This window comes from Gopherus flavomarginatus, chromosome 1, assembly GCF_025201925.1.
Source record: "Gopherus flavomarginatus isolate rGopFla2 chromosome 1, rGopFla2.mat.asm, whole genome shotgun sequence".
Taxonomy (NCBI): Eukaryota; Metazoa; Chordata; order Testudines; family Testudinidae; genus Gopherus; species Gopherus flavomarginatus.
The window spans coordinates 163,923,290-163,950,408 of record NC_066617.1 but is presented as its reverse complement, the minus strand read 5'-3'; the positions used below and the strand labels follow the sequence as shown (position 1 = coordinate 163,950,408).

The 27,119-nt window shown below is 41.0% G+C and overlaps 1 protein-coding gene across 7 annotated transcripts in view; it reads left to right on the top strand.

The window, feature by feature from the left end:
- The window catches only part of GRAMD1C (GRAM domain containing 1C), an 80,458-nt gene that overhangs the window by 2,225 nt on the left and 51,114 nt on the right, over positions 1 to 27,119 (top strand). For 2 of the 7 annotated variants that reach the window (XM_050958506.1, XM_050958497.1), the window contains exons 1-2: positions 11,866 to 11,922; positions 24,942 to 25,102. The exons of 1 other annotated variant lie outside the window; for it this stretch is intronic. In XM_050958506.1, the coding sequence (XP_050814463.1) occupies positions 11,916 to 11,922; positions 24,942 to 25,102 (168 nt within the window). In that variant the 5' untranslated portion in view covers positions 11,866 to 11,915. Of the gene's footprint in view, positions 1 to 1,397; positions 1,527 to 11,782; positions 11,923 to 24,941; positions 25,103 to 27,119 lie in introns of those variants that run through there. 4 more of the 7 variants (XM_050958525.1, XM_050958515.1, XM_050958548.1 and 1 more) reach the window with 3 other exon arrangements.

Below are 27,119 nucleotides of genomic sequence, written 5' to 3'. Positions count from 1 at the left end.
CCCATTCTCCACCTACCACACTTGTGTGGTGGGAAAACTGTGGGAGGGTAGTGGAGCTAGGGGCTTCTGTCAGAAACAACTGGTGCCTGCTGGGGATGGGGCACAATTTAAAGATTCGCCCCCTCCCAACAGCTTGAGACACGCCTCCTTAGGCATGCCCCCCTCTTACCCTCAGAGGCCCCTCCCTGCAGCTCCCAGGTATTAGTTCTGTGTGGACAGGCAGCAGCAAACAGCCAGGAGGTGCAGGGAGGGGCCGCTGCTTTAGCTCTGCAAGGAAAGGCAGCAACAAAAGCAGTTGTTGCTCCCTGCAGCTCCCAGCTGTTTGCCGCTGCCTCTCCCAGTGGCCGTAGCTCCCAGCTTGCTGGATCCAGCAGCTACCGCACAGGGCGGGGGCCCGGCAGCACCATGTGACCGAGTGGGGCCAACAAACCCTGGCTAAAATCTGGGAGGGTATGTGGCCCCCTCGGGTCGCCTCTGGCTTCTGCCCACTGGGGAGGAGGTTTTCTGGGCTTTAGCCCCACGGAGCAAGCCTGCCGGGGCTCTGGGCTTGGGCAGGAGCAAGGCTGAAGCCCTGAGCCTGTCAGGCATGCCCCACGGGGCTCTCAAATTTCTGAAGACTGTCATGTGCAGTTTGGAGGGTCAGTAAGTTTGGCCACCCTGTCATGGTGTCTTTTTTTTACAGGCATTATTGGATATTACAGGCAGTGTGGTTAAGTGGTTAGGGGCCTGGACTGGGACTCAAGAGACTTGTGTTTTATTCCTGGCTTTGCCACTGGTCTGCTGGGCAAGTGACTTTGCCTCTTTGTCTCAGTTTTCCCATCTGCGAATAGTGCTAATGCTATGGATCACCTTTGTAAAATACTGTGAGATCTACTGATGAAAAGCTCTATATATGAGTAAAGTAGTAATAATAATACAGTTTGACATTTCTGAAGTGCTGTGTTTATGTACATGTGTATGGGCAGTGAGTAATTAAGATTGGAATCAGTAAAACAAGATCTTCTCTCTCTCTCTCTCTCTCTCTCTCTCTCTCTCTCTCTGTTAAAAGGATTCCTTTGTAGTTTTTTTTTTAAATAATTTTCTTTGAGATTGTCAGGTTAATGGTGGGTAAAACAACATTTATGACTGCCTTTTGATTGTTTGCAAAACACTGATGTCCGGGTTGAGGGACATTTGGAAATAAACCCTTAATGTTTATAATATAATTGACATTGAAAAATGTCTGTCTTTAGTTAAGAATCAATAAGTGGGAAATATTTCCCCATCATGTATCCTGTTAAATGTATCCCTTTAAGGTTTTATTTATAAAGCCTGCAAACTGATTAACCACATTTTATTCCAACGCCTTTCCTCTCTATTATCAAACTACATGCTTTGCTTGCTTGCTTGGTTCACAGGAAATCCATGAAGTGGATCATGGTCTTATCCGCCAGTTGCTTGCAGATTCAGAGGAGACTCTTGGTGCATGTACTGAGAAAATGCAGGCCCCCGCTCCATATAACTGGAGTGCTGACTGGAGCTTTTGGGTAACTCATTTGTTTTTTCTCTTAATTCATTGTTTAAAATTCTAAGGCCAGAAGGGACTATTGTGATCATCTAGTCTGACCTCCTGTATAACGCACGCCATAAAACTTCCCCAAAGTAATTCCTAGAGCAGATCTTTTAGAAAAATATCCAGTCTAAAAATGGTCAGTGATGGAGAATCCACCAAGACCCTTGGTAAATTGTTCCAGTGGTGAATTCCCGTCACTGTTAAACATTTATGCCTTGTTTATATATAAACTTATTCATAGCCTTTAATTAATAAAGCGTCCCAACCCATTCTGGGAGGCAGGTAACTTATCATTATCACTTTACTGAAGGGTAAATGGAGACACAAGGAGGTGAGATTATTTAACCTATGCCGTGTATCAAGTCAGTGGCAGATCTGGATATAGAACCCAGGAGTCCTGACTCCCAGTTCGTTGATTGGGTCATTAGACAATATCTCCTGCCTGTTTTTTCCTTGTAGAAATTTATTGCTGCTACCTATTCCTCTGTAAAGGCAGAATTTCAATCGCTATGAGAATGTAGCATGATCTATTAATACTTTTATATTTCACCACAAAATGAATGTTATGCGCCTCCTTTTTGGAAAATGTGTCCAGGCTTGGTATGCTTCTGCATAAGAGAAAGAGCTACTGCAGACTCAGACTGTGTGTAGGCATCTATTTTGCCGTGCCTTTACAGATGACTTAACACTGAAAGGAGTGAAGGGCCATTGGTTCTAGAGTTTAAGCTCAGAAGGGATCACTGGACCATCTAGTCTGACCTCTTGTATATCACAGGCCACCAACACCACCCAGCCCATGCACACAAAACCCAACAACTGAAATAAGACTAATGTATTACAGCACATACGAGACTAGACTAGTATGTGCCACAGGCAAAGAATAGGAGGGACCAAGGTGCACCAGTGCCCAAGGCCCCACAGTGGCAGGCAAATGATTAAGAGAGAGTGCTTGGTGGGGGATTCCTGTTAACACACCAAGGAGTGGGGAACATGCACTGTGCCCATCCAGAGCTAGATTATGAGGAAAATATCTTGACCAAGGGGCTAAGGTTCTCACTCCAGAACTCAGTCATTGCAAAGTAACTCATGCTCCACCCCATGTGGCATTGGAGCCTGAGTGGTAAATAATCACAATACTGCAGCTATAGATTTGGGAGCATTAACAGTAACAGCTCTGGGGGCAGTCATGTGCGGTGAGTAAAGAGTATTAATCACATTTTTCAGATGAGAAGACTGAGTCAGAGAAGTTAAATAACTTACCTAAAGTCACACAGTGACTCAGTGAATCAGTGGAATAACCAGGAATGCAAGTCAGGAGTATGATTCCCAGTCCCGTGCTCATACCTCTAGCATATATCTTTCTTTTCCCACTCCCCACCTCTCTCTCCTCAAGGTGGAATGGGATGTTTTAAATAATCAAAGCATTGACTTAGAAATAAAAACCTCCTGGAAACTTAAACCTATTAGGGTTGACTCCGCCCTTCCATCTGCTGAAACAAACGGAACGTTATGGTTTGTACTGTGTATCTGATGAAACCTTGCAAAGTCACACTGCATCATAGAGTTCCATGTTTATCCTATCTATTACTCCAGATCAAATTTGTTCAGTTTAAAAGTAAACCTGTTTTTCTGCCAGCCCTGCAAACATACACTAGGATCTGAGATTGACATTTATTTATTTTCTTTTCACATATTCTCACCCATGTTAAAGATCCTGTAGGTAAATATTCTGCCTGCTCAGCTACATCTGTGTACCTGAATTAAGGGCTCATTGAGTTACGCAGATATAGTAGCTATCAGCTACATTTTGTTTAAGGGGCTAAATGAAGTTGCACATGTGCCATTGTGTAATTCAGCCTACACAACTACTGTTGTTGCTAATTCACAGAAACAAAAGAACCCAGTTTGACTCTCAGATCTCAGGGGCTGTTTGACAGTCTGGCACTTAGGAAAAAGACACCTGAGTTTTACTTGTAAGCTTGGCAAATCTGAGCTGAAGTCATTGAGTTACAAGTTTGTACAGCACCTAACACAATGGGATCCTGGCCCTTGACTTCCAGGTGCCATGGTAATACAATTAAAAATAAATACAGCGCCTCACCATGCCACTATCACAATCGCCTCTTCAGGCAGAATTGCACTTTTAGGATCCTGTGGCATTTTGCCTAAAGGTAGAAGCTAGGCCCAAATTTTCCCTGCTGCCCATTTTTGTCCAGCGTGTCATTCATCCATGGAGTGCTGCAGTCTGCCTCAGAAATGGTTACATTTCAGTGGTGCTGTCTGTGTGTAGTTTGTCATGTGTTTGGGATTTTTTGCTGTGATGAAGGATGCCGTATAGGTATTCTAATATATTATGTATCTCTGTATTATCCAGTGAACTAACATAACACTTTTTTGTGATTGCTATTTCCTGAACTCCTGGATGGATTTCAGCCTGTAATTCACATTTGCCTGTTTTATATAAGTATCTTCCTGTATTTAAAACAAGGGACTTGTAGACTAGTTTCATATACTTGGCCATTGAAAGGCACCGCTGTGCTCTGTAAAGCAATACTTATGCTGCGGAAGCCAGATGCTGTCATAGATTATCTCAAAAAAGCCTCCCAGTTATTTGCTGAAAGAAAAGAAAAACCCATAATTTAAAAATGGGAAGTAAATCGTTCACCTGCTCATTAGGGGCTGTGGTAATGAGACGTTTATTTTCCAAGTTTAAAGGTGACAGCATAATTAGTGGGGATGGAAGGAAGAAGCAGCAGGAGGCATGAAGAATGATGTCATCAGCCACGTCAGACAACAGCATTCCAGTACTAAAATGAAGTCATTAGACTCCCCTGCCATTAAAATAGTGTTATGTCATTTTCTGCCTCTCTCCCAGGGAATGCAAATCACGTGTTTCACTAATGTCTTGCCTGGTTGACTATCAGCTGTTGGATATAAACTGGTTCTTATAGCTCCCGGAAGCTATAATAGATGTGTAGGTGATAACATAGCAAACGATGTGTGCCATTACATAAAGCATCTGTCAGTAACATTCAGTCAAGGATGATAGCTTTCTATGGCAGGTATAGACTTTTAGTAGGGTCCTTCCCGCTCTTTTAGCCAATAGAAAAGCTGGGAAATTGCAACAAACACGGGGCTACTCCATAAATATTAACATGCACAAGACTGCACAGATGTCAGCTCTGCTAACTGGAATATTTGCTGAACAAACCTGTACTTTGCTGACTAGCCACTGACTTGTTCCAACGACTTTTCTACTTTTCTTCTCCAGGTAAGTACCAGGATTTCCTTGAAGATGAAAAACAGGCACTTCTCTGTAAAATTCTGATTGGTCTGATTTTCAAATCTGCAACTTCGATTGACTTGGGTTGGGGATACTCAGCACCTCTGAAAGTCAGGCCAGATGTGACTGCCATTTTTCAGAGACACAGTGATCTAGTGGAGTAAGCACAGGATTGGGAGTCAGGAACTCCTGGGTTCTGCTCCTTGCTCTGACACTGAGTGTTTCTGGGAAGGTCACTTCATGCCTCTGTACTGATTTCCCCCACTCCTCCCCTAGCCTCTGAAATGAGGATAAATGTTTACCAGCCCTACTTCACAGGGGTATGGGTGAGAATTAATTGTTTAGGGCCTGATCACCTTAGTAATGTAAAAAAAACAAGAGTACTTGTGGCACCTTAGGCCTGGTCCACACTACGCTGTTAAACCGATTTTAACAGCGTTAAATCGATTTAACGCAGTACCCGTCCACACTACAATGCACTTCAAATTGATTTCAAGGGCTCTTAAACTCGATTTCTGTGCTCCTCTCCAACAAGAGGAGTAACGCTAAAATCGATATTAACATATCGATTTAGGGTTAGTGTGGCCGCAAATCAAAGTTATTGGCCGGATATTTATAGTGATAGCTACCCACAGTGCAATGCTCCGGAAATCGATGCTAGCCTCGGACCATGGACGCACACCGCCGAATTAATGTGCCTAGTGTGGACGTGCGCAATCGACTTTATAATATGTTTAATAAAACCGGTTTAAGTTAATTCGAAATTATCCTGTAGTGTAGACGTACCCTTAGAGACTAACACATTTATTTCAGCATAAGCATAAGCTTTTGTGGGCTACAGCTCACTTCTTCGGATGCATCCGAAGAAGTGAGCTGTAGCCCACGAAAACTTATGCTGAAATAAATGTGTTAGTTTCTAAGGTGCCACAAGTACTCCTGTTCTTTTTGCGGATATAGACTAACATGGCTGCTACTCTGAAACCTGCTACTAATATAAGTCGTTCTCATGCACGTAGAGTTCTCACATATATAAAGGTTTTCAGGACTGAGTCCTTAATGTCTGTACTGCTCTTTGTGTAAATCATTTCTTAAATGCCTTTTATTATTTTATTGCTACAGAATTTTAATAGCAGCTTTTCAATTTACTCAAATGTGTTTTTACTAAAGATGGGGAAAAAGCAGGGGTGCTTTAGATTTGGAGATTGTAGAGTACCATTTTTATCAGAATTTCTAAAGCAGGGGTTGGCAACCTTTCAGACGTCGTGTACCGAGTCTTCGTTTTATTCACTCTAATTTAAGGTTTCACGTGCCAGGAATACATTTTAATGTTTTTAGAAGGTCTCTTTCTATAAGTCTATAATATGTAACTAAACTATTGTTGTATGTAAAATAAATAAGGTTTTTAAAATGTTCAAGAAGCTTCATTTAAAATTAAATTAAAATGCAGAGCCCCCCGGACTGGTGGCCAGGACCCAGGCAGTGTGAGTGCAACTGGGGGTTGAGACCCCTCAGGGGATCGCAAGGTTATTAGGTGGGGGGTCGTGAGCTGTCAGCCCCCACCCCAAACCCCATTTTGCCTCCAGCATTTATAATGGAGTTATACATTAAAAACAATAGGAGTACTTGTGGCACTTTAGAGACTAACAAATTTATTGTAGCATAAGCTTTCGTGGGCTACATCTTATGCTACAATAAATTTGTTAGTCTCTAAGGTGCCACAAGTATTCCTATTCTTTTTGCAGATACAGACTAACATGGCTACTACTCTAAAACCTACATTAAAAACACTTTTTTATATATTTAAGGAGGGTCACACTCAAAGGCTTGCTGTGTGAAAGGGGTCACCAGTATGAAAGCTTGAGACACTGTGCTATGGCAAGTAACATGTACATTGGAAATGAGGCGCGCTAAGAGCGAATTTGAAGAGCCAGTAGCCAAAGCCATTAAAACAATAATAAAAAAAAAACGCAAAATGTCAAGTATACAAATAGTTTAAAGAAGAGATAAGAAGGGACAGAACAGAGATATACAGAATAATGAATGGCACAGTGAATGTAAATTGTGTGCTTCTATTTACCCTTTCTCATGATATAAAAACAAGGGGATGGTCAGTGAAATCAAAGGGAATACATTTAAAGTTGATATATTTATCCAATGGAACTTATTGCCACAAGATATTAAGTAGACCAAGAGGAGAGCAGAATTAAAGGATTTGATATTTATATGGATAATGGGAGCACCCATAGTAACATTAGACAGGATTAATTTATTGAAGGGATATAGAATGTTATGCTTTGGGGCATGAGCCAACCATTAATTGACAGGGGTTAGGAAAAAACTTCCCCAGGAGCAGATTATTCTATAGTTGTCTTCTGTGGTGTTTCTTGCACCTTCCTGATACTGTTCACTGAGAGACTGCACTCAGTCTGATCTGGTATGGCAATCCCCATACAGGGAGCATGTAGCGTTATAGCCTGTTAACAGTTGCTTCCTCTTGCATGTTATTTACCCAGTATTTTATATTTTCCTAAGCATTTGCGGAGAGTTGAAAGGTAGAGATTTGCTTGGATTGTGTTCAGGTACCTCCATTAGTGTACTGATGGTTGGTTGTCATATTACAGCAAGTTATTTTAGCCTGAATTTTTTATTTTTAATTGTTTGTATGATATAATGTTTAAAAAAGGAAGTGGGGTGGGGTAGAGGACCACATGGATGGTATATGGATCCAGAGAGGTCAAATAAATATTGGCTGTGGTTCTTAATAAATAAATATGTATTATTTCCATGGGCATATTTTGTAACATAAAACCTCAGTATATGCTCTTGTTGCTTGTAGCGTGTATTGTAATTACAATTATTTGGAAGCAGTGTTTAGTTATCTTGGAAATAAGAATAATAGTGCTTTAACTACTGATACCTCAAGGAGCTCTCTGGTAGCAGGAACTGAAAAAGTAGAAATTGATTATTCCTTAGTTGGCCTAGAACATTCACCAAATGGGCTGTCTCTATGAGGGCCGGCTCCAGGCACCAGCTTAGCAAGCAAGTGCTTGGGGCTGCCACTTCAGAGAGGGGCAGCGTGTCCAGCTATTCCGTGGCAATTCGGCGAAGGGTTCCTCACTCCCGGTCGGAGCGAAGGACCTCCCGCTGAATTGCCGCAGATCGTGATCAAGGCTTTTTATTTATTTATTTATTTATTTGGCTGCTTGGGGCAGCAAAACCCCTGGAGCCGGCCCTGGTTTCTACATTACACTTTTCTGGGAAATCTGTCTGTTGTATTGCCGTGATGGTGCAGCTAGAATAGGTGTGGCTCTGGCATATGTACTTCGTTGTTGAACTCTGTTCAGAACAGGCTGAAACAGGACTGAGATAAAAATTTTGGTGCCCCATCTATCGCTATTATACTGTGCCAGTGGTAATGCAGCAGTAGGAGATTTTTAAAAATAAATCTAATGTAGACAAGGCTCTTGCGAGTGAGCCTTGAATCAGTTATCTGGTTTTGGTTGGTAGGAAATTTTTTCTTTAATTTTACGTTCAGAGCTTTGTTTTTCCTTTTCAGGTGTTGCCATAAGGAATAAAATTTCATTAAAAATACTTGAGTTATTGTGTAAGACCAACAGGAAGTTGTTTGTTTGAGCGTATTTATACCTAAGGCCAGATGTACACTACAAATGTCTGCTGGTATAGCTATGTCAATCAGGGATTTGATGGGATATGATCCCTGACACACACAGTTGTGCTGACAAAAACATTTAGTATAGATGCAGCTATACTGGGGGAAAATGCACTTTGTTTAGTGTATCTTATTTCGCTGAGGGGGTATAAGCTGCGTCCACACTACGAGCTCTTTGCAGGTAAGAACAGATTTAAAATTTTTATTAAGATGTAGGTCTTTTTTTAAAAAAGAGTGAACGGTACAGAGTTGAAGCGTAGAAGTTTCTGGTTATCAAGGAATAACATACAGATTATCAAGGGGTGCCAAGTTCGGTTTAAGATCGGATGGCGTAAGAAATACATAATCTGCAATATCCCTGATTGGGGGTAAAAGGTTAATGGGTCAAAGTACAGACATTGAGATAGGAGGGTATGTTGTTCATCATATAATGGCTATGTTCAGGTGTGGAGTATGAATGGATTCAATGATGAGGATGGATTGACCCTCATTTGCTGAGTTTTAATGTTCAGTGAACTTATGGTTCCGGTTCATATGGTCCAATGGAAAAAGTCTCTTGGTCCCTTTCTCATAGTCGATGCATGATGTCGCTCCGGCTCACGCCTCCTGGTACTGTCGGTGGCCAGTGATGTGTTCAGTGTAAATGTCTGTGGACCATCGGATGGTATCTGAGACCATGAGGAGCTGCATGAGCCATGCGTAGCATCGACCAATCCCATACTATACCAGCATAGCTATACTGGAAAAGCCTTCCAAGTGTAGACTTGGCCTTGGAGATAGGGGTCTCCAGAATGCACTTGAACTAGAACTTTAAAAGAAGACTTTCATTTTTTTCCTCTGATAGCTTTTTACATTTGTGGCTTGATTGCAACTTAAAGGTTAGTACTGTAAAGAAGCATCTGCAACATAGCTTCCCATGTTTTTCTTTAAAAAAATAAAATAGTCTGTTCCAGGTGAGTTGCTTATGTCCTTTTGGGAAAGCAGAGAACTGCAGCAGATGTATTTGTTTAGAGTCACTTCTCATATTATTGATCAGTCATTAGAAACGAGTGGGAGCAGAAAATCCTAAAATAGGTTAAAAAAAGTATTCAGGATTTTCTTGACCTGTATCTGTAGAAGATTTGGGGCATTTACATACTTTCTGATACAGTAAGAGTTTTCTGGAGAGACAGATAAATGACTGGGGCTTTTTTTGTAACTTGTTTTACCTTGGCCGGAACTGTTTAGGATATTCTTATATTCTCTGTGTAGCTTTAGTACATGATGATTTGCTTTGTCAAGATGTAAAATATTATGGATATTACTAAAAATTTCATTGGCAATAAGTTAAGTAAATCCAGGAATCCCAGTAATAAACCAAGTGCTTTTTTTTCTTATTGCAGTCAGACTCGCTGAGCTAGTGCAGTTCAAGACACGTAGGAACATTCCCCCAAAACTAAAAACTTAGGGCATGTCCTCTTGACAAAATTACATCAACCTAAGTTACAGCCACTGCAGTAAATCATCGAATTGCTTTTGTGTGTCCACAGTATGCTGCTTGTGTTGGCAGTGCGCGTCCTCACCTGGAGAGCTTGTAGTGATGGTACTGTCAGTGTGGGGCATTGCGGGATAGCTTCTGAAAGCCAGTAACGGTCAATATAAGCAACACCTTGTCTACTCTGACATTGCATCAACTGAACTTCATCAGCATTGACTCTACATTTTGTGGAGGTGGAGTTAAGTCAGGGTAACAGAGCAGTTATGTTGGCAGTACCAAAATTTTAGTGTAGACGCTTCTGTAGTTAGGTCAATGTAAAATGCCTTGAGTCGACATAACTCTGTAGTGTAGACCAGGCCTTAAAGTTAAGATTGCTAGACTGCCACATATCCCACCAATGCAAATCCTAAAAAAAGAGAGCGAGAAAATAAATTAGTAGTTAAGTCATTCAACGCCTAATTTACACTATCAATTTCCCATCTCATCCTCGGCTTCTTCCTGCATCCATTCCCCACAGCCCACATATCTCCACACTCATTCTGAACACAGACAGCCGACTTGGAACTCAGCCATGTTGTAGTTTTGCTTTGATGATTGATATCAGGTTTTTCATTGGTGTGTGTAAGTAGAGTGGAAAACACCAACACGGATTGTGCATTCACATTTTTTCTATGTTGACAGTAAGTTCTAAATTTAGCAGCAATTTTTATGTAGAAACTACAGAGCAAAAATTTGAAACATGGAGAAATGTCCAGTGAGAGATAATATATTTAGAGATGATATTAGGAAATAAAACGGATGAAGGTCCTGTTTCAGCAAGGTATATAAACACATGACTAACTTTAAACATGAGTTATCTCATTGATTTCTGTGGGACTACTTGTGTGTGTAAGTACCTTGCAGAACTGGAGCCTAAGTGAAAAGCATGGGAGATTATGGTTGATATAAATACAAAACCTTATTTAGCAACATTCTTAAAGGAAAACTTCATTGGTCCATTATGCCACCTGGGATTGCTAAATAAGAAAATCACAAATTTATATTTGTAAAATTTTAATTTTCAGCATGTCTCCATTTTCAAAGTATCTTTGTAACTGTGAATGTTCCTGGTGTCCCTCTCTAAGCCAGTATTTCACTGACATTTCCCAGCAGCCACTGGGGATTGGTGCTGAGTTCAAGCCACAGGGTGGGAGACTACCTGGTCCAATCCTGTGGTCAAGCTACAGATGGGAGTGTTGGGGACTCTAGTACTCATAGAATATCAGGGTTGGAAGGGACCTCAGGAGATCATCTAGTCCAACCCCCTGCTCAAGGCAGGACCAATCCTCAGACAGATTTTTGTCCCAGATCCCTAAATGGCCCCCTCAATGATTGAACTCACAACCCTGGGTTTAGGAGGCCAATGCTCCAACCACTGAGCTATCCCCACCCCCAGCTCATCTTAATTTTATTTGTTTGCCCTTGTATCTATACATGTATTATGTTTAAAACAAAATCCAAGATAATTTTGAGGGTCACAGCAGATGAAGAAAATTCAGGGGGGAAAGTGCAGTTTAAACAGTTTTTCTTATTTACACAGCCTAAGTGGAAGAGCTGGTGAAGGGAAATTAATCTGAATGGGACAGATGAATGTACAGATAATATTACCTAATATTTGCACACGTGTGGGATAGGAAGAAACATGAGTCAGCCAAAACAGATACTCAGAAAGGAATGTAGTTTTGTTCTGAAGTAAATTATCATCTTGGGCTGATCTGGAACATGAGGCAATGTCAAGTCAGTAGATTTTAGACTGCCGAAGCTTGAGAGTTATATCTACAGGGCTTACAGTTAAACTGCAGATACAGACACCTTGAGATATGTCAGATGGACTGAGCCAGCATCAAGAAGCAGACATCTTGGGCTTTGAGGACAAAAAAGGTTCTTTTCTGCTATGCAATGTAGGTAATGGTTCAATAATAATGGCATTCATCTATTCAAGTTAGTTTAGACTTTTGTTTCATGTTGTCGCTTTGTTCTAGGTTTCTGTGTAATTGCCAATAAAAGGTTATCTTAACTGGGCCTTGGTGCTGTTAGTTCAGGCATTTACTGATTTCCCCAAGACACAAAATGCGATCTGATCTTGGTGGAAACGGTAGTAGGTAACAGCTTGAATACATGGTCGCAGGCACAGCAGGGAATAGTGGTGAATAGTGCCACAGACAAGCTGGAGAAGGCCAGTGAAGACACAGGTAGAGCTGAATGACTTGAAAGGTGAGAAGTATATCATTTGTTTTGTTTAATATAGTCACATAATAAATTTACATATTCTTTTTTATGAGAGTTTCTGTTAAATGTGTTTGGAACAGTTATGTAATTCACATAGGACTAGAGCTAGTCAAAACTTAGAATTTCCAGTTTGCTGGAAATTTCAACAATTTGAAATTTCTTCGTTCACAAATATTTTTGAAATTTCCTGTGAATCAGAAATTTGGGCAAATGTTGTTTCAGGTTTCCACATTTTTGTTTTGGAATTGTGTAATTTCAAAATTTATTCCAGATTATTGTTTTGTACCCATGTTGGTCCCAAGGTATGAGCTGCAAGGTAGGTGAGCTAATATCTTTTATTGGGCCAACTTTTGCAGTTGTTACACTACATAGAGGAAGATGACAGAAATTGGTCCAGTGAAAGATATTAGCTCACTTAGCTTGTTTCTCACTTTATTGTATGATTTTTCATTTTTATATTTTATTGTGTGTCAGTAGTAACATAATACACAGTGCTTTGTGTCAGTATCAAATTTTCCTTAAAACAGAAATAGATGACAATTTGATTTAGAAGATAAGATTTTTAAATCAGTATTAAGTAGAAGCTGCCCTTAATGATTTAAAAATAGATAAAAACCAGGTTGTTTCAACTATTCTGTCATATTATGACATGAGTAGTAGTACATATTATGCAGTACTACTACTGATACCATGAAATAATGTATAGTAATAAATGTAATACAAAAATGAACAAACATAAAGTATAATGCAAAACAAAACTAAAGTTTTCTGAAACTGAACCTTTTTTGTTTCAAACATTTTTTTCTCATGGGCATTTTGATCAAAGTTGACACGTTTTTCAAAAAGCTTCAATTTGAACAGAAATGGGATTTTCTATCAAGAATGTTTTGATGAAAACTTTCTGACCGGCTCTACATAGAACTTGATAGTTCTGATGTTCTTAATAAGACAATCGAGCATTTACCCTCTCCCTCAGTGATGTATATTTGATCCAGGATACCGCTGAGGGATAGTTGTTGCTCCGTAATGGTTGGACAGTGGCCTCAGTCAGATTCCTGTGAGGCACTCAGATACCGCTGTGATGGATGCAGTAAAGACTCTGAATAGAGCTGTAAATACATGCCTGCAGAACCAGTCAGTTTTCTCTTTGTTCTCTGTGAATGAAAATCTTGGAATCTCTTCTCTGTCACTTCTCAATGATTCCCTTAATTCTTGTGACTTTCTAGGAGGATGTATTTCGGAAGACCTTAACATACAGTTTTCTGTGGTTCAGGAGAAGTCTTCCCCCATTGTTTTTTGAATATACTAGATCTGCACCAACCTATAATTTTACTAGCCAGAATTTCAATTTTACTAGCCAGGCTTTCAGGCTTAGCTAGAGCTTATTGCCATAGGGCCTGGAGACTGTTAACAACTTTAATAGTCTTTGTGTGTGTGTGTGTGTGCACGCGCGTGTGCATGGGGGAGGGTGGGGGTGTGGAAATCATGCATAGAAATGATCTCATATCCATTTATATGGAGCTCATCTCTGAAGAAACTGAACAGATTTTACATGGCTTGAATATGATCATTGTTCCAAAGAATAGCTGAAGAGGTAGTTTGCTTCCCTATGGCAAGGGGTTGGCAGCCTTTCAGAAGTGATGTGCCAAGTCTTCATTTATTCATTCTAATTTAAGGTTTCGCATGCCAGTAATACATTTTAACATTGTAGAAGGTCTCTTTCTATAAGTCTATAATATATAACTAAACTATTGTTGTATGTAAAGTAAATAAGATTTTTTTAAATGTTTAAGAAGCTTCATTTAAAATTAAATTAAAATGCAGAGCCCCCCCCAGACCGGTGGCCAGGACCTGGGCAGTCTGAGTGCCACTGAAAATCAGCTTGTGTGCCACCTTCGGCACGCGTGCCATAGGTTGCCTACCCCTGGCCTACATCTTTAAGGCCAAAGATGGAGAGGGACCTTGTCAATCAGTTAAGAGCTTAGGATTTCACAGTTCGGTTATTTGAAACCTAGGTAAAGAGATGCATCTCACAGTTCTTAATACGTATGGTCAGGCTTATGCTTGAATATATTTCCATCAGTGAATTCCAGAGGAGCAGACCTGGAGTTGAGAACGCCCTCTACCTCTCTCAAGCTTCACTCTTCTCCAGTATTCTCAACTAGCAGAGGTCAGATGGTATATAGGAGATGGCCTTTAAGGAAATCTGGGCCTAGGCCATTTACAAGCACTTGGAATTTCAACCAAAAATCATTTGGCAGTTAGCGTGGAGAGCTGAGCACAGGCGTAACATACCCTTGTTGGCCCACCCTGGTCAGAAGACAGGAGGCTATAATATGCTCTAACCAGGTTGGTTTCCATAGTTAGACAGAGATGTCATAGGGCAGAGGTCCCCAATATTTGGGGCATGCCCCCGTAGGGGTTGTGGAGGAACATTTTGAGAGGCACGGCTGGGGCCCTAGTCAGCCCCCATGGGGCGAGAGCATGTAGGGAGCACCACCCAGCTCCGCTCCTGGCCCTGGCCCTGGCTGCTGGCCCCGGCTGCCAGCCCTGTGCCCTGAGCCTCACTACCCATCCTGCACCCAGGGCCCTGGCTGCCAGCCTTAGCCTCCGACTGAGACTCAGCTCCCACCCCTAGCTATGGCCCTAACCTCAGCCACCTACCCCCCGACCCCCCAGAGCCACAGCCCTGCTCCTGGCTGGAGAGAGTGTGGCAGGCAGGCAGGCGTAAGGGGGGAACATGAGGTAAAAAGTTTGGGGACCACTGTCACATGGCATGGAGCCTGCACCCCTAACTTCCTTGTAAGTGATCTCTATACTATAAGTCAAGGTTGTGACAGGTTGACAAAGCAGGATGAGGAAGCATGTACCACTGCTGTCTGGGTAGAAACTGACTTCAGTGCTTTCAGTCAGGCATGTTTACCGAGTACCAAACCATCTGTAAAAGCAAAGACCGGTATCTTGGTACACTTGACTAGTGGTGGCTTTGTGTTAGCAAGAGTGAATAATTGTTCCTATAAATTCCAGAGAGGAGGAGTAAATGCTATTAACATATATTAATAGCACATGGTGCGAACAGGAAGTATTAGTTGGTTTTTATTATTGCACTTACCTCTGTCCTTTTTCCATGTTAGGGTGACCAGATGTCCCGATTTTATAGGGACAGTCCTGATTTTTGGGTCTTTTTCTTATGTAGGCTCCTATTACCTCCCACCCCTGTCCCAATTTTTCACACTTGCTGTCTGATCACTGTTATATCCTTGGGGGCAGCCGGTTTAGGAAGAAATCACTTGAGGTACAGAGCAGACAGCTAACAAAACTACCATTTATTTACAGACACAGAGCTCACCTAATCGGCCGAAACTGTCTGGGCTATCCCCTAATAATCTAACTCAGTTGCCATAAGAACAAAAACCATGACAACCAAATACGCAACAGTCACCCTATTCCATTTGTACAGTTTGTTCTGGAATTTGTAGCTCTGGGCTGTCAGTGTCTTGTCCAGTGTCTGTACTGGAGTGTATTCTGTGGGCAATATGCTTGTTAACCATCTCTGCTGTAGCTGGAAGACTGGATTAGTCTGTAAATGAACTTCTTATGATATCACCAAGAAATAATAGTGGGATAGCACAGCATCGTATGCAGCACTAATTTTAATTTGTTTAATAGTATACGAACACAGAATAAGACACATTCACTGTCCCAGAGAGTTTCCAGTCTAAGAGGCCTAATTCTTTATTATCTTAGTAATTAATGCTGGGGGAAAAAAAAAGTTTGGATGAAACTTTTCACCAAAAAATGCAGATTTGGGTTGACCAAACAGTTTGCAAATTCATGTTGATCTCAATAAATTGGTTTGGCTGAAATGAAAATAAAAAAGGAAATATCAAGACAAAACATCTCAAATTTGGGGGGCTAGATTCAAAGAGGTATTTTGTCATCAGGAAAAGGTGGAGGTGGTTCTCCCTCCCCCTTATACTTCATAGTATAGTGGTTGGGTCACTCACCTGGGATGTGAGAGTTGCAGGTCTGAATCTCCACTCTGCAGGAGGGACTGGAACCAAGAGTCTCTCTCCCGCTCCCAGGTGAATGCCCTAACCACCTGGCTACTCTAGGGTAAGAGTCTCAATCTCTTCCCTTGAAACTGTTCCACTTTGTATAAATAAGTTGTCTTTAGAGCAGGGACTGGAACCCAAGTGTCCCCCCTCCCAGGCGAGTGCCCTAACTACTGGGATATAGAGTCAGTCTCACTCTTTCTCTGGTCCAGTGACTATTCAAGTATGCTATACAAGGTGATTTATGTGGGGGTCACGAGCCCAGCCCTGTGCAGGCACTGTCAGCCCTGAGCTTCTGTTAAATTAAAATTACCCCCCCCCATTTTTAATTTACAAGAGGGGGTCACACTCAGAGACTTGCTGTGAGAAAGAGATTGCCAATACAAAAAGTTTTAGAACCACTGCAGTATAGCCTAGTGGTTTGGGCATTCCTTGGGACGGGGGATACCTTGGCTCCAGTCTCTGCTCCAGATTGGGGATATGAACCCGGGTCTTCCACATACCAGGTGAGTGCCATGATAACTGGGCTATGATTGGGGACATGGGTACCCTCTCCTCCATGGTTTTTGTTAATCTAGTCCTTCGTTTCCTGTGCTTTTACTAAAAATAGCCAAAGTGTTTCCGTTGAGCCAAAATTTTTTCCAACTTTTTTTGTTTTGCTGAAAATTTTTAAAAATGTTGGTTTTTGTTTGAGCCAAACCAAGTTTTTAATTTTATCAAAGCTGCCAGCAAACTGAAAAAATCAATAATTCGCACAGCTCTAATACCCAGGGTAATACTAATTTTCAACAGTAATCCTGCTATTTTCAATCCAACTACTTGCTGTAGTTAGCACTACCTTTGATAGGTCCCAAAACCAGCCTTCAGGTAAGAGTAAAAGTACGGCAAATGCCAGTATTTACTAGATATTGGTAAGCATGTGGTGACTTTATGGTTACTGATCAGCCAATGAGAGCTGATTTGATGACCCAACTCTGTTTGTCTCTTGTGCCTGAGCAGTTCTTCAGTATCCTGTTGGTGCAGAGCTGTGGTGTTGATGTTTCTTTGAATTGCCCCCACATTCATTAATGTTATTACTCCAAGCAATTCAAACTTCCTCAGACATTTCCATTTCTGCACTCCTCCTTGCCTTTAAAGTAACAGAAATTGGCAGGGTTTCTAGTTCCTTATTAAAAGAGCCTGTGTAAAGAAGATTTGGGGTTAGCTGGGAATCCCAAAGGAATCTGGGATATCATATCCTGTCTAACTGCCTGGGCATCCTTTCAAGAAGTGAGGGTATGCAGGGTAATACAGAAGTGCGTTTGCCTCAATCAACAAAGCACTGTATAGTTACTGATTCAGAGCTATGGAGATTCTTTTTCTTCCAGCAGTTTTGCAGCCCATTTGGGTCTTTTCATTTTTGTTCTTTCATTTAAAATTTGAATATGAATCTAAAATGTTCGTATACTAACTTGAGGCTGCTTCCTGGTAACTCTGTTGTTAACCAGCTTCTGGGCTAATAAATCCTCAGACTTTTTTTTGCCTTGGAGTTAATTCACTTTGAACATTTGAGTCTGGGAATTCAGCCAGCCCAGGAGGAGGAGGAGATGATGATGATCTCATGAACAGGAAGCACCCTCAAGTTGCAATTATAATACCTGTGCTCTTGGTATGTAGCCTAGAGTCTCGTGGTGTACCTGAGTCGTGCAGGCATCTTGGTATTGCCAGTTCTGTTCGCTGAGATCATTTTCACGTGCCTGATGTCTTCCTAAAAGGAAGACACAACCAGTGAATATTCACTGTAGTGTTATTGCAGGTCTCCGTCTCCCTGTATGCTAGTATACTAACCCTGTATGCTAATAACACCCTATGACTCCATGTTATGTATGCACGCTATGTATTCCAGGCAGGAAATGGTTACCTTGTTTATCTGGAAGAACGAGTTCCTGGGACTTATTTAGGTATTTGACACACACATATTGGCCAACTATATTGTCTCTACCCAGTTATATGTAAATAGGCATTTGGATAACAGTAAAATTAAATTATGGTCAATTGTCTGTAACTGTGGCCCCTTTTTATACAACATATCTGCTCCTTTCACACATTCAGAGTCACATCGATTGACTTCAGTGATTAAAATAAAATTTTCATACTATTCCTCTTTGTTAACCCTCCAGAACTATACAGCTCTGGGAGAGGGAGCTGTGTTCTTTTCTGCCTTGTGTCTTATTACAAATATTTTAGGGTAAGTTCCAGAAAAGGGCTTGATCACCACCCTTGTGTGCCCAAATGCCCAGGTGAATGAAGTGGATGTAACATGCAGAGCTTAAAAATTCTGCATGCTTCTCCTCATGGCAATTAAAACCTTTATATGTATGTATGCATTTATTTGCTTATATATGTTGTGGTAGCCTAGAGGCCATACTAATGAATCGGGGCCCAATTGTGCTAGTCAGCATACAAATGCATGAAAAAACAGGCCCTGTTCTGAAGAGCTTATAATCTAAATGTAAGAGAAGAGAATGGATGAGAGGGAGCATGAGACAACAATGAAGACAATATTTAAGATCTGCAGATGAGATCTGCTGGGGCTGGAACCTCCACATACTGTATTGGTGAGTGGGGGAGGAGCATGCATTTTCTCTTTACCTGACTGGGAACTGACCTCTCCAGGCAAGACAAATGTCTCCCTGGTGGTGGTGGATCCCTTCTCCTACCTGGGATTGGACATCCCGGTTTGGATGGACTTGATTATAAACTAGCCCACTCTGCCACTAAAAATGGACTTGGTTTGGCTCCCAAAATCAACTGATACAGGAGTGTTTTGTATGAGGATGGGGAGGAAGCATGGCACATACAAGTATATACCCTCCTTAGACTGCACATTGAAAGAGAGGTGTGTGTGCTCCCACCTGCACTGAAGCCTGAAGAGTACACCATCTTTGAAAACAGGCAAAAACTGGGATTGGCAGAATACTGCAAGGTCTGTTGGGTCTCATCAGAGCATACAGAGGGGAATTGTAGGGACCACTTTTCATGGAGCAGGGATTTCCAAAGTGGTCAGGATTTGCCAGGGATCTGTGTGGATAACAGCACAGGTCTGCAAGAAAAGTAACGCGGAGGGCATGTTCATTGTGCGGTTTTCACTGGCTTCTAAACTTGTGTGTTAACCAATTGTTTTTTAACTGAACAAAGTGTTCCTGAGTTCAAAGTACTTTCCAAGTTTGAAGTTCTATGTCCAAATTAGTTTTGAGTATTCAAAGCACAACAGTATCTGAATTTTTTTTTTTAATGCCAGACAACATTTTTCTGGAACTTTTTTTTTTTTAAATGAACTTACACTTCTGAGCTGAGAATAATAGTTTGCAGGGTGAGAGAGAGAATTACTCCTAAATCCAGGTTTGCATGAATGCCATCTCAGCTGTAACTGAAGCATCACTACCATGTTTCCAGCAGGGATAAGTACTTTTATGGTTATAAAGTGCATTTCCTCCTACATCTGGAGGACGAGGTACTTAATCAGGGTCTCTCCTGTATAAATAGGAAGGAGCTGAGGGAAGGCAATTAAATCCTGAACTACCATTCGTGTTAATGAATATAATTGTGTGCATAAATCTCACTTGCACTGAGTGGAGAATAAAACCCATTGTGGTTTACTGTACAGCTGGTCGGAGATACTTCGATGAAACCTTATTCCATGAGACTATGCAGTTACATCAAAATTAAAACACTTTGTGAAATTGGGTTGATTTTGTTGGAATTTTGTTTAGGTAGAAAATGGCAGGGGGGAGTTCAGACAATTTTGAAGTGTCCCACTTCTGCGTTTTTGGAATGGAACATTGAGATTTTTCATTTTGAAACAACTTTTTTGTTTCTAAGTTTTAAAATTATAATACAAAATAAAAGGTTAAAATCAAAACGAAATGTTTTGATTTTGTGAAAATGAAATGTATTAAATGACCTGAAAATATAAATAAATAAATAAATAAATATATATATATATATATATATATATATATATATATATATATATATATATATATATATATATATATATATATATAAAAATAATTTTTTGAATTTTTCTTTATGGAGAATTTTGAAATTTTTGGTTTTAATTTGGAACAAGCCAAATTTCAAAATCCTCTGCAAATCAGAGGATCCGCCACATAGCTCTAGTAAAATAGCTTGTTTTACTCCTGTGGGAATTCTGCATCAAAAAATTTAAAGTGCTGCACACAGTGTTTTAAAATTCTGGATATTTTATTTGTCAAAAGAACACAATATAATCATGACACTTTCAATCATTTGGCAATTTATTTCAAAATACCTGTCAGTAAAGTATGTCTGTAACAATACAGAAAACAAAAAAAAATTCAGGAAATGTTTTTAACAAAGAGATTCCTTAATAGGCATATTAATTCATTTAAACTTTGAGTAATAATTCATTTAAACGACAATGCAGAAACATATTTCCTGCACCTGTCAGAAGCAGGGCAGAGGCTTGTGGGGGGTGAGAGGGTCAGGGGTAACAGAGGAATTGAGGTAAAGGGAAGTAAATTGCTTGGAAGGAGCCTTGGCACGAACCTGGAGAGTTGTTGGGTGTGGGTGGGAGAAGTATGAAATGGGATTTTTGGGGGGAGGGAGGAGGGATTATTAGGGAGTTGGGGAGCCTTCCCCATGCAGACCCTGGCTGACTCCAGCCTCTCCCTTCAGTCAGGCACATCTGCCCCCATCCCCATGTGTCCCTGTATCCCTCACTTGGACACCACCATCCCCCTCTGCTCCTGCCCCAATCTGTCCCCCCTCTAGCCCGTCTGAATGCCAGTCTTTGTGACTTCCCTAGCAGCCCCATGTGCCCAGCTCTCTCTGCCCCCCACCCCCTTATATCCCGTGCCTCATCAACTGGCCCTGCAGACAGGGCGCTGTGAGGAACACAGCCTCTCCTCCTCCTTGCTGGCTGCTATGGATAGTGAGCTGGAGGCCCTCTGTTCTGGTGCCACATCAGCCTCTGGTGGGCAAAAGGTGCAACTGCAGCACCTCTGACATATTTTCTGTGGAGAAAAAAAATCTGCAGGAGACATGAATTCTGTGCATGTGCAGTGGTGCAGAATTCCTGCAGGACTAACATTGTTTTTAAACAACATGTACCTAGTCTTTTAAGCAACAGAATTATATTACTCTGGTAATCTGCACTATAAATGTGACTGTTCAAGAAATGTGCTTCAGTATGATAGTGCCCTGACCTGGTTATAACATAGTTTGATCTTGCCTATGTTGTTGCAACCATATTAAGAAACTGTGGTCTAGGCTCTAGTGAAGAACAGGGAGTTGATGAGATCTGTGTGGTGGGAGAAGCTGAGTGTGTGCAAAGAATTTACTTCTAAAGATAAGAGTGTCAATCCAATGGAGTCAGAAGATTAAATAAGTTTGGTGATGTGCTGTGCCTGTTTGTGAACTATTTGACTACAATATTCCAGTACCACCTTCAGCTTCTTTTCGGAAAAGTGTAATATGCTGCAGGTCAGGACTGAGGTGCCTTGGTCAAGGCCCAGGACTGAGATAGTTTGGGTTACTGTTGGTCAGGAAGGAGGCATATCAGCATAGAGCAGCATGTGGGGAATCCAGGACTGGGCTTTGTCATAAACAGATAGTAGGAGTTAATAGAACAGAAGTACTTTATATCTCTTTTGCCTGTAAAGGGTTAACAAAATCAGTGAGCCTGGCTGTCACCTGACCAGAGGACCAATCAGGAGACAGGATACTTTCAAATCTTGAGGGAGGGAAGTTTGTGTGTGTGCTGTTAGAATTTGGTTGTTGTTCACTCTGGGGGCTCAGAGGGATCAGATGTGCAACCAGGTTTCTCTCCAATACAGGCTCTTATAAGTTCAGAATAGCGAGTACTAGATAGATAAAGCGAGTTAGGCTTATGTTTGTTTTCTTTATTTGCAAATGTGTATTTGGCTGGGAGAAGTTGAAATGTGTATTTTGCTGAAAGGATTTTAATTTGTACTTGTATACTTAGGCTGGGAGGGTGTTCCCAGTGCTTATAGCTAAAAGATCCTGTACCTATTCCATTTTAAATTTACAAAGATAATTTTTACTGTTTTTCTCTTTTTATTAAAAGTTTCTTGTTTAAGAACTTGATTGTTTTTTTTTATTCTGGTGTGAGACCCCAGGGGAGAGGGTCTGGATTCACCAGGGAATTGGTGGGGAGAAAGGAGGGAAGGGGGAGAGAAAGTAATCCTAACACAGAGAGAAAATTAACCTTTCTCTCTCAGGGAGAGTCTAGGAGGGGGAAAGGTGGATTTTCCTCTCTGTTTTAAGATTCAAGGAGTTTGAATCACAGTGATCTTCCAGGGTAACCCAGGGAGGGGAAGCCTGGGAGAGGCAACAGTGAGGGAAAGGGTTTACTTTCCTTGTGTTAAGATCCAGAGGGTCTGGGTCTTGGGGGTCCCCGGGCAAGGTTTTGGGGGGACCAGAGTGTACCAGGCACTGGAATTCCTGGTTGGTGGCAGCGCTACAAGTACTAAGCTGGTAATTGAGCTTAGAGGAATTCATGCTGGTACCCCATCTCTTGGACGCTAAGGTTCAGAGTGGGGGTTTATACCATGACAGGCTACTATAAGAGTGCTATGCTCAACATGGAAGTGAGTTGGCAGGGCAGTGTAAGGGGCAGCTTGCATAGCATCTGATTGTACTACGCCTGGCTTTTAAAACTAGGGTGACCACATGTCTCGATTTTATAGGGACGGTTCCGATTTTGGGGGGGATTTTTCTTATATAGGCTTCTATTACCTCCACCCCCATCCCGATTTTTTACACTTGCTATCTGGTCACCCTATTTAAAACTAATGTTAGAGGGACAATGTGTGGGTAAGGTAATATCCTCTATTGGACTAACATCTATTGGGGAGAGAGAGAAGTTCTTCCTGAAGAAGAGCTCTGTGTAGCTCCAAAGCTTGTCTCTTTCACCAATAGAATTTGGTCCAATAGAAGATATTACATCACCCACCTTGTCTCTCTAATATCCTGGCTACAACTACACTTCAAAAAAAAAAACAAATGTCAGTGTCTCTTGAATGCCAAATCCACTCAATTTCATTGTGTTGGTTGTTTTTTTGTTTTTTAAATTATAAATGGACATCCAGTAGCTGAGAAGTGGTGCCAGAATATTTGATCTGAGAAAGTAATTTTATAAATGGACATTCACTTTTCAGACATGGTTTGGATTTATATGGGTATGTGTTGGGCTGTGTTGCCTCCAACGTGTGCGCCTGCACGGCTGCACAGAAGCCCATCAAGGGCTGCTCACTTAATTAGCAGAGCCATGCAGGCATGCACACTGCACAGAGAGGTGCAGCCACAAGTGGACCTGGAAGATAGCAGTGGGGTGAGGTGCAGGGTGGTGATGGAGAAGCTTGGGGCGTGCAGAGCTACAGCAGGGAGAGATGCAGCAGTCCCAGATCTGGGGGTGTCCCTTCAAATTCCCAAACCTATCGCTGCCAAACCCCTGGCTTCAGGATTTGTGAGGACCCTGTAGAGGTCAATGTATTTTAAGCATAAAGAAAGTGTATCAATTATTTTATTTCATGTATCAATAATAATGATAAAATATTTTGTTTCCTATGTCAAGAAAATGGATAATTTCCTTTTATGCCTCAAAGGAATAGATGCTTGTAAGATTTGAGAAAACTACTGAAAATTTTGCAGTGTTATTTTCTTTTTATTTGAGTTCATATTAAAGCAACATCTTAAGCAATGCACCTTGTTAGTTATCCCTTGTTTCAATATTCTTTCTTCTTCTATACCAATAATTTTAAAAATATATATATTATATGTAGGTTTTTTGTTTCTACTGGTGGTGCACATCCACACATTACCTCCATATTGGTGCTGCTCGTAACAAAATTCATTCTGTCCATGGATAGAAAAAAATAGAGGGAACATTGGTAGTGTTTCTTCACAAAATCTTCTCTACAGACATTTGCTATTTGGATTACTGTACTTATAGCATCTGTGGTAGCCACTAGTGCTTACACTTTCATTTAATGGTTTGGGACTCTTGGGGTATGTCTACACTACATACTTATGACAGCATGTGGAGTACATGTACCTAATGCCCCCTAGCATCGGTATAAATAGCAGTGATGTGGTGAGGCACTGCTCAGGTGAGTAATATGCCAGAACCTTAGGGTATGAACCCTATATGGCTCTCTGTACACCCAGGCAATGCATCCCCCATCTACACTATTGTTTTTAGCAGTGTAGTGTTATGCTGTCTCCCCTCTACCAGAGCTTTTTCCCGCTGCAGGGAAAGACTCCATTGGGGAAATGCTCTGCTCTGACACCTTTCTACAGCAGAGAGAGGCTCCAGCAGCAGCTAAGCAGTGAGACCTCATCTCTGTATTTCAGCTGGAATATTTAGTGCATGAGCATTCATCTTGTGTTTTGTATTTTAATGTCCCTTCTCTAGAGATTTTCTGTGTTGTGCTCCTAAAGCAGAAATGATGTTGCTGGAATGAAACCTTTTGTAATCCTACTGGAGAACATCTCACCTGACCCCAGGTCTGACTGAAGGAGTAAACTATTCCTCTTTCCATTCTGTCAGCACAGATAATCTGAAAACATTTTAAAATCTGTTTCTCCTTCAGCCTCTACAAATAGGAGGGGGGGCTGGGCCAGAGAAGGGGACATAATGACACTAGAACACAGACCTGTGCCTGCCAGTGGCCAGCTGGAAGAGTGTCCAGTGCTTAGGAGACTCTCCTCACCAGAGCAGCTCAGGGTGAATGAAAAGGATCTGAAAATGAATGTAAGTAAGACCGAGTCCTGACTCTTTAAACTTTTTCCTACAGTAGCTATGAATATGCTTCCATTGCCTTCATTGCCTGCAAATTTCTGGTAAACAGACTTCTACAGATCCTACAGCAACTGGGATGCCTCTTCCAGCATTATATTTATTTTCCCTCTTCTTATTGGTTAAGAAGTGCCTCGTGACCTGTTAAATGAAGCATAGTTGTTTGGAATATCTAGTAATAGGTGACTACAGATGCTCAGATGGCACCTTATTTTCAAAAAACAAAATGGTTGACAGCATGCACACACACCCTGTCCAGGAGGGTTTAAACCACCCACTATACATGCTAGAGAAAAAGAACAGTCTGGTGCATGGTTTGGAACAGGACAAAATTAATCTACAAGTTACCTGTATGAACATGTAGCCCATTTTGACAGTGATTGAAAGTTGTTACCATCATGCAGCTTTTTGGCTTATGTGAAACAAGCCTGTGGCCTCCATCTACCTCCTCTTGGTTAAACATTTACCAAAGTTAGACATTTTTAAATTGGCAGGGCCAAATAAACTCACATCCACAAGTTTTAAAAGAGATGGCCGAGGAGCTGTCTGAATAGTTAATATTGATTTTTAATACTACTTGGAAAATTAAAGAAGTTCCAGAGGGCTGGAAGAAAGTTAATGTTCCACCAATATTTTTCAAAGGGTAAACGGGATGACCCAAATAATTTTAGGCCTGTCAGTTTGACTTCAGTCCCAGGCAAAATAATGGAATGGCTGATCTGGAACTGGGTTACTAAAGAATTAAAGGGAGGTGATGTAATTAATGCCGATCAACATGGGTTTATGAAAAATAATCAATTCAGTTTAACAAAATCTATTTTTCAATGAAATTACAAATGGATTGATAAAGGCAATGTTGATGTGATATACTTGGGTATACTTCTGTAAAGCCTTGTACAGCATGACATGTTAAGGAATTAGAACAATACCAAATCAACAAGGCACACGTTAAATGGATTAAAAATTACTAAATGATAGATCTCAAAACGTAATTGTAAATGGGGAAACATCAGTGAGTGGGTGTGTTTCTAGTGGGATCCTGCGAGGATCAGTTCTTCGCATTACTTTGTTTAGCTTTTTTTTTAATATGTCTCTTGGAAGAAAACATAAAATAATTGCTAATAAAATGTGTGGATGACACAGAATAGGGAAGTGGTAAATAATGAAGAGTACAGATCACTGGTATGGAGCGATCTGGATCATTTGTTAAACTCGGCGCAAACAAGTAATATGTTCCAATATAACCAAATGAAAGGTCATACATATAGGAATCAAGAATGTAGGACATACTTACAGGATGAGGGGACTTTATCCTAGGAAGCTATGACTCTGGAAAAGACTTAGAGATAGATGTCTGATCCTAAAGAGGCTGAAGTAAGAGAAGTTCGAACAGGAAGAAATTCATTACTGAAATCCATGCTGATTCTAGCTAAGTTAGCTAAGTTTCAATATATATATTTGACAGAGCTAGTGTTGCTTTTGGAACCTTGATTCTGAATTTCCTGATTGATGCAGTTTTAAATAGGACAATCTGGAAAGCCTGTGGGTTGGCTGGGTGCTTCCTAAAGATACCATGTACTGAAGTAACTGTCTCTTCTGTAATACTTTAGTTCAGTGAATGCTGGATAGGCTTTGCTTAACTCCGCTGATATTTTTTCACAAATTGCATGGCATACATAAGTCCACTCTTAATTTTAGCCCTAGGAATGGGAACCAGTTGCCATACAAAGCAAGGAAAGGACAAGGTTAAGAAAGTTCAATGTCTAAATTCCTTCCAGTGGAACTGGACTGATTAGATAAGAATTCAGAGCAGGTTTTTCCTAGCTGTCTGAAAAGCTTACTGTGAAAATAAGCAGGATAATTTCTTCTTGTCCTCTGTTCAAATGATTGGAAATACAGACATGATTTCATATGCCAACAAAGGGCTCTCAGGTAAGGAACACAGAGATAACAGGTGTAATGCCCTAGAGAT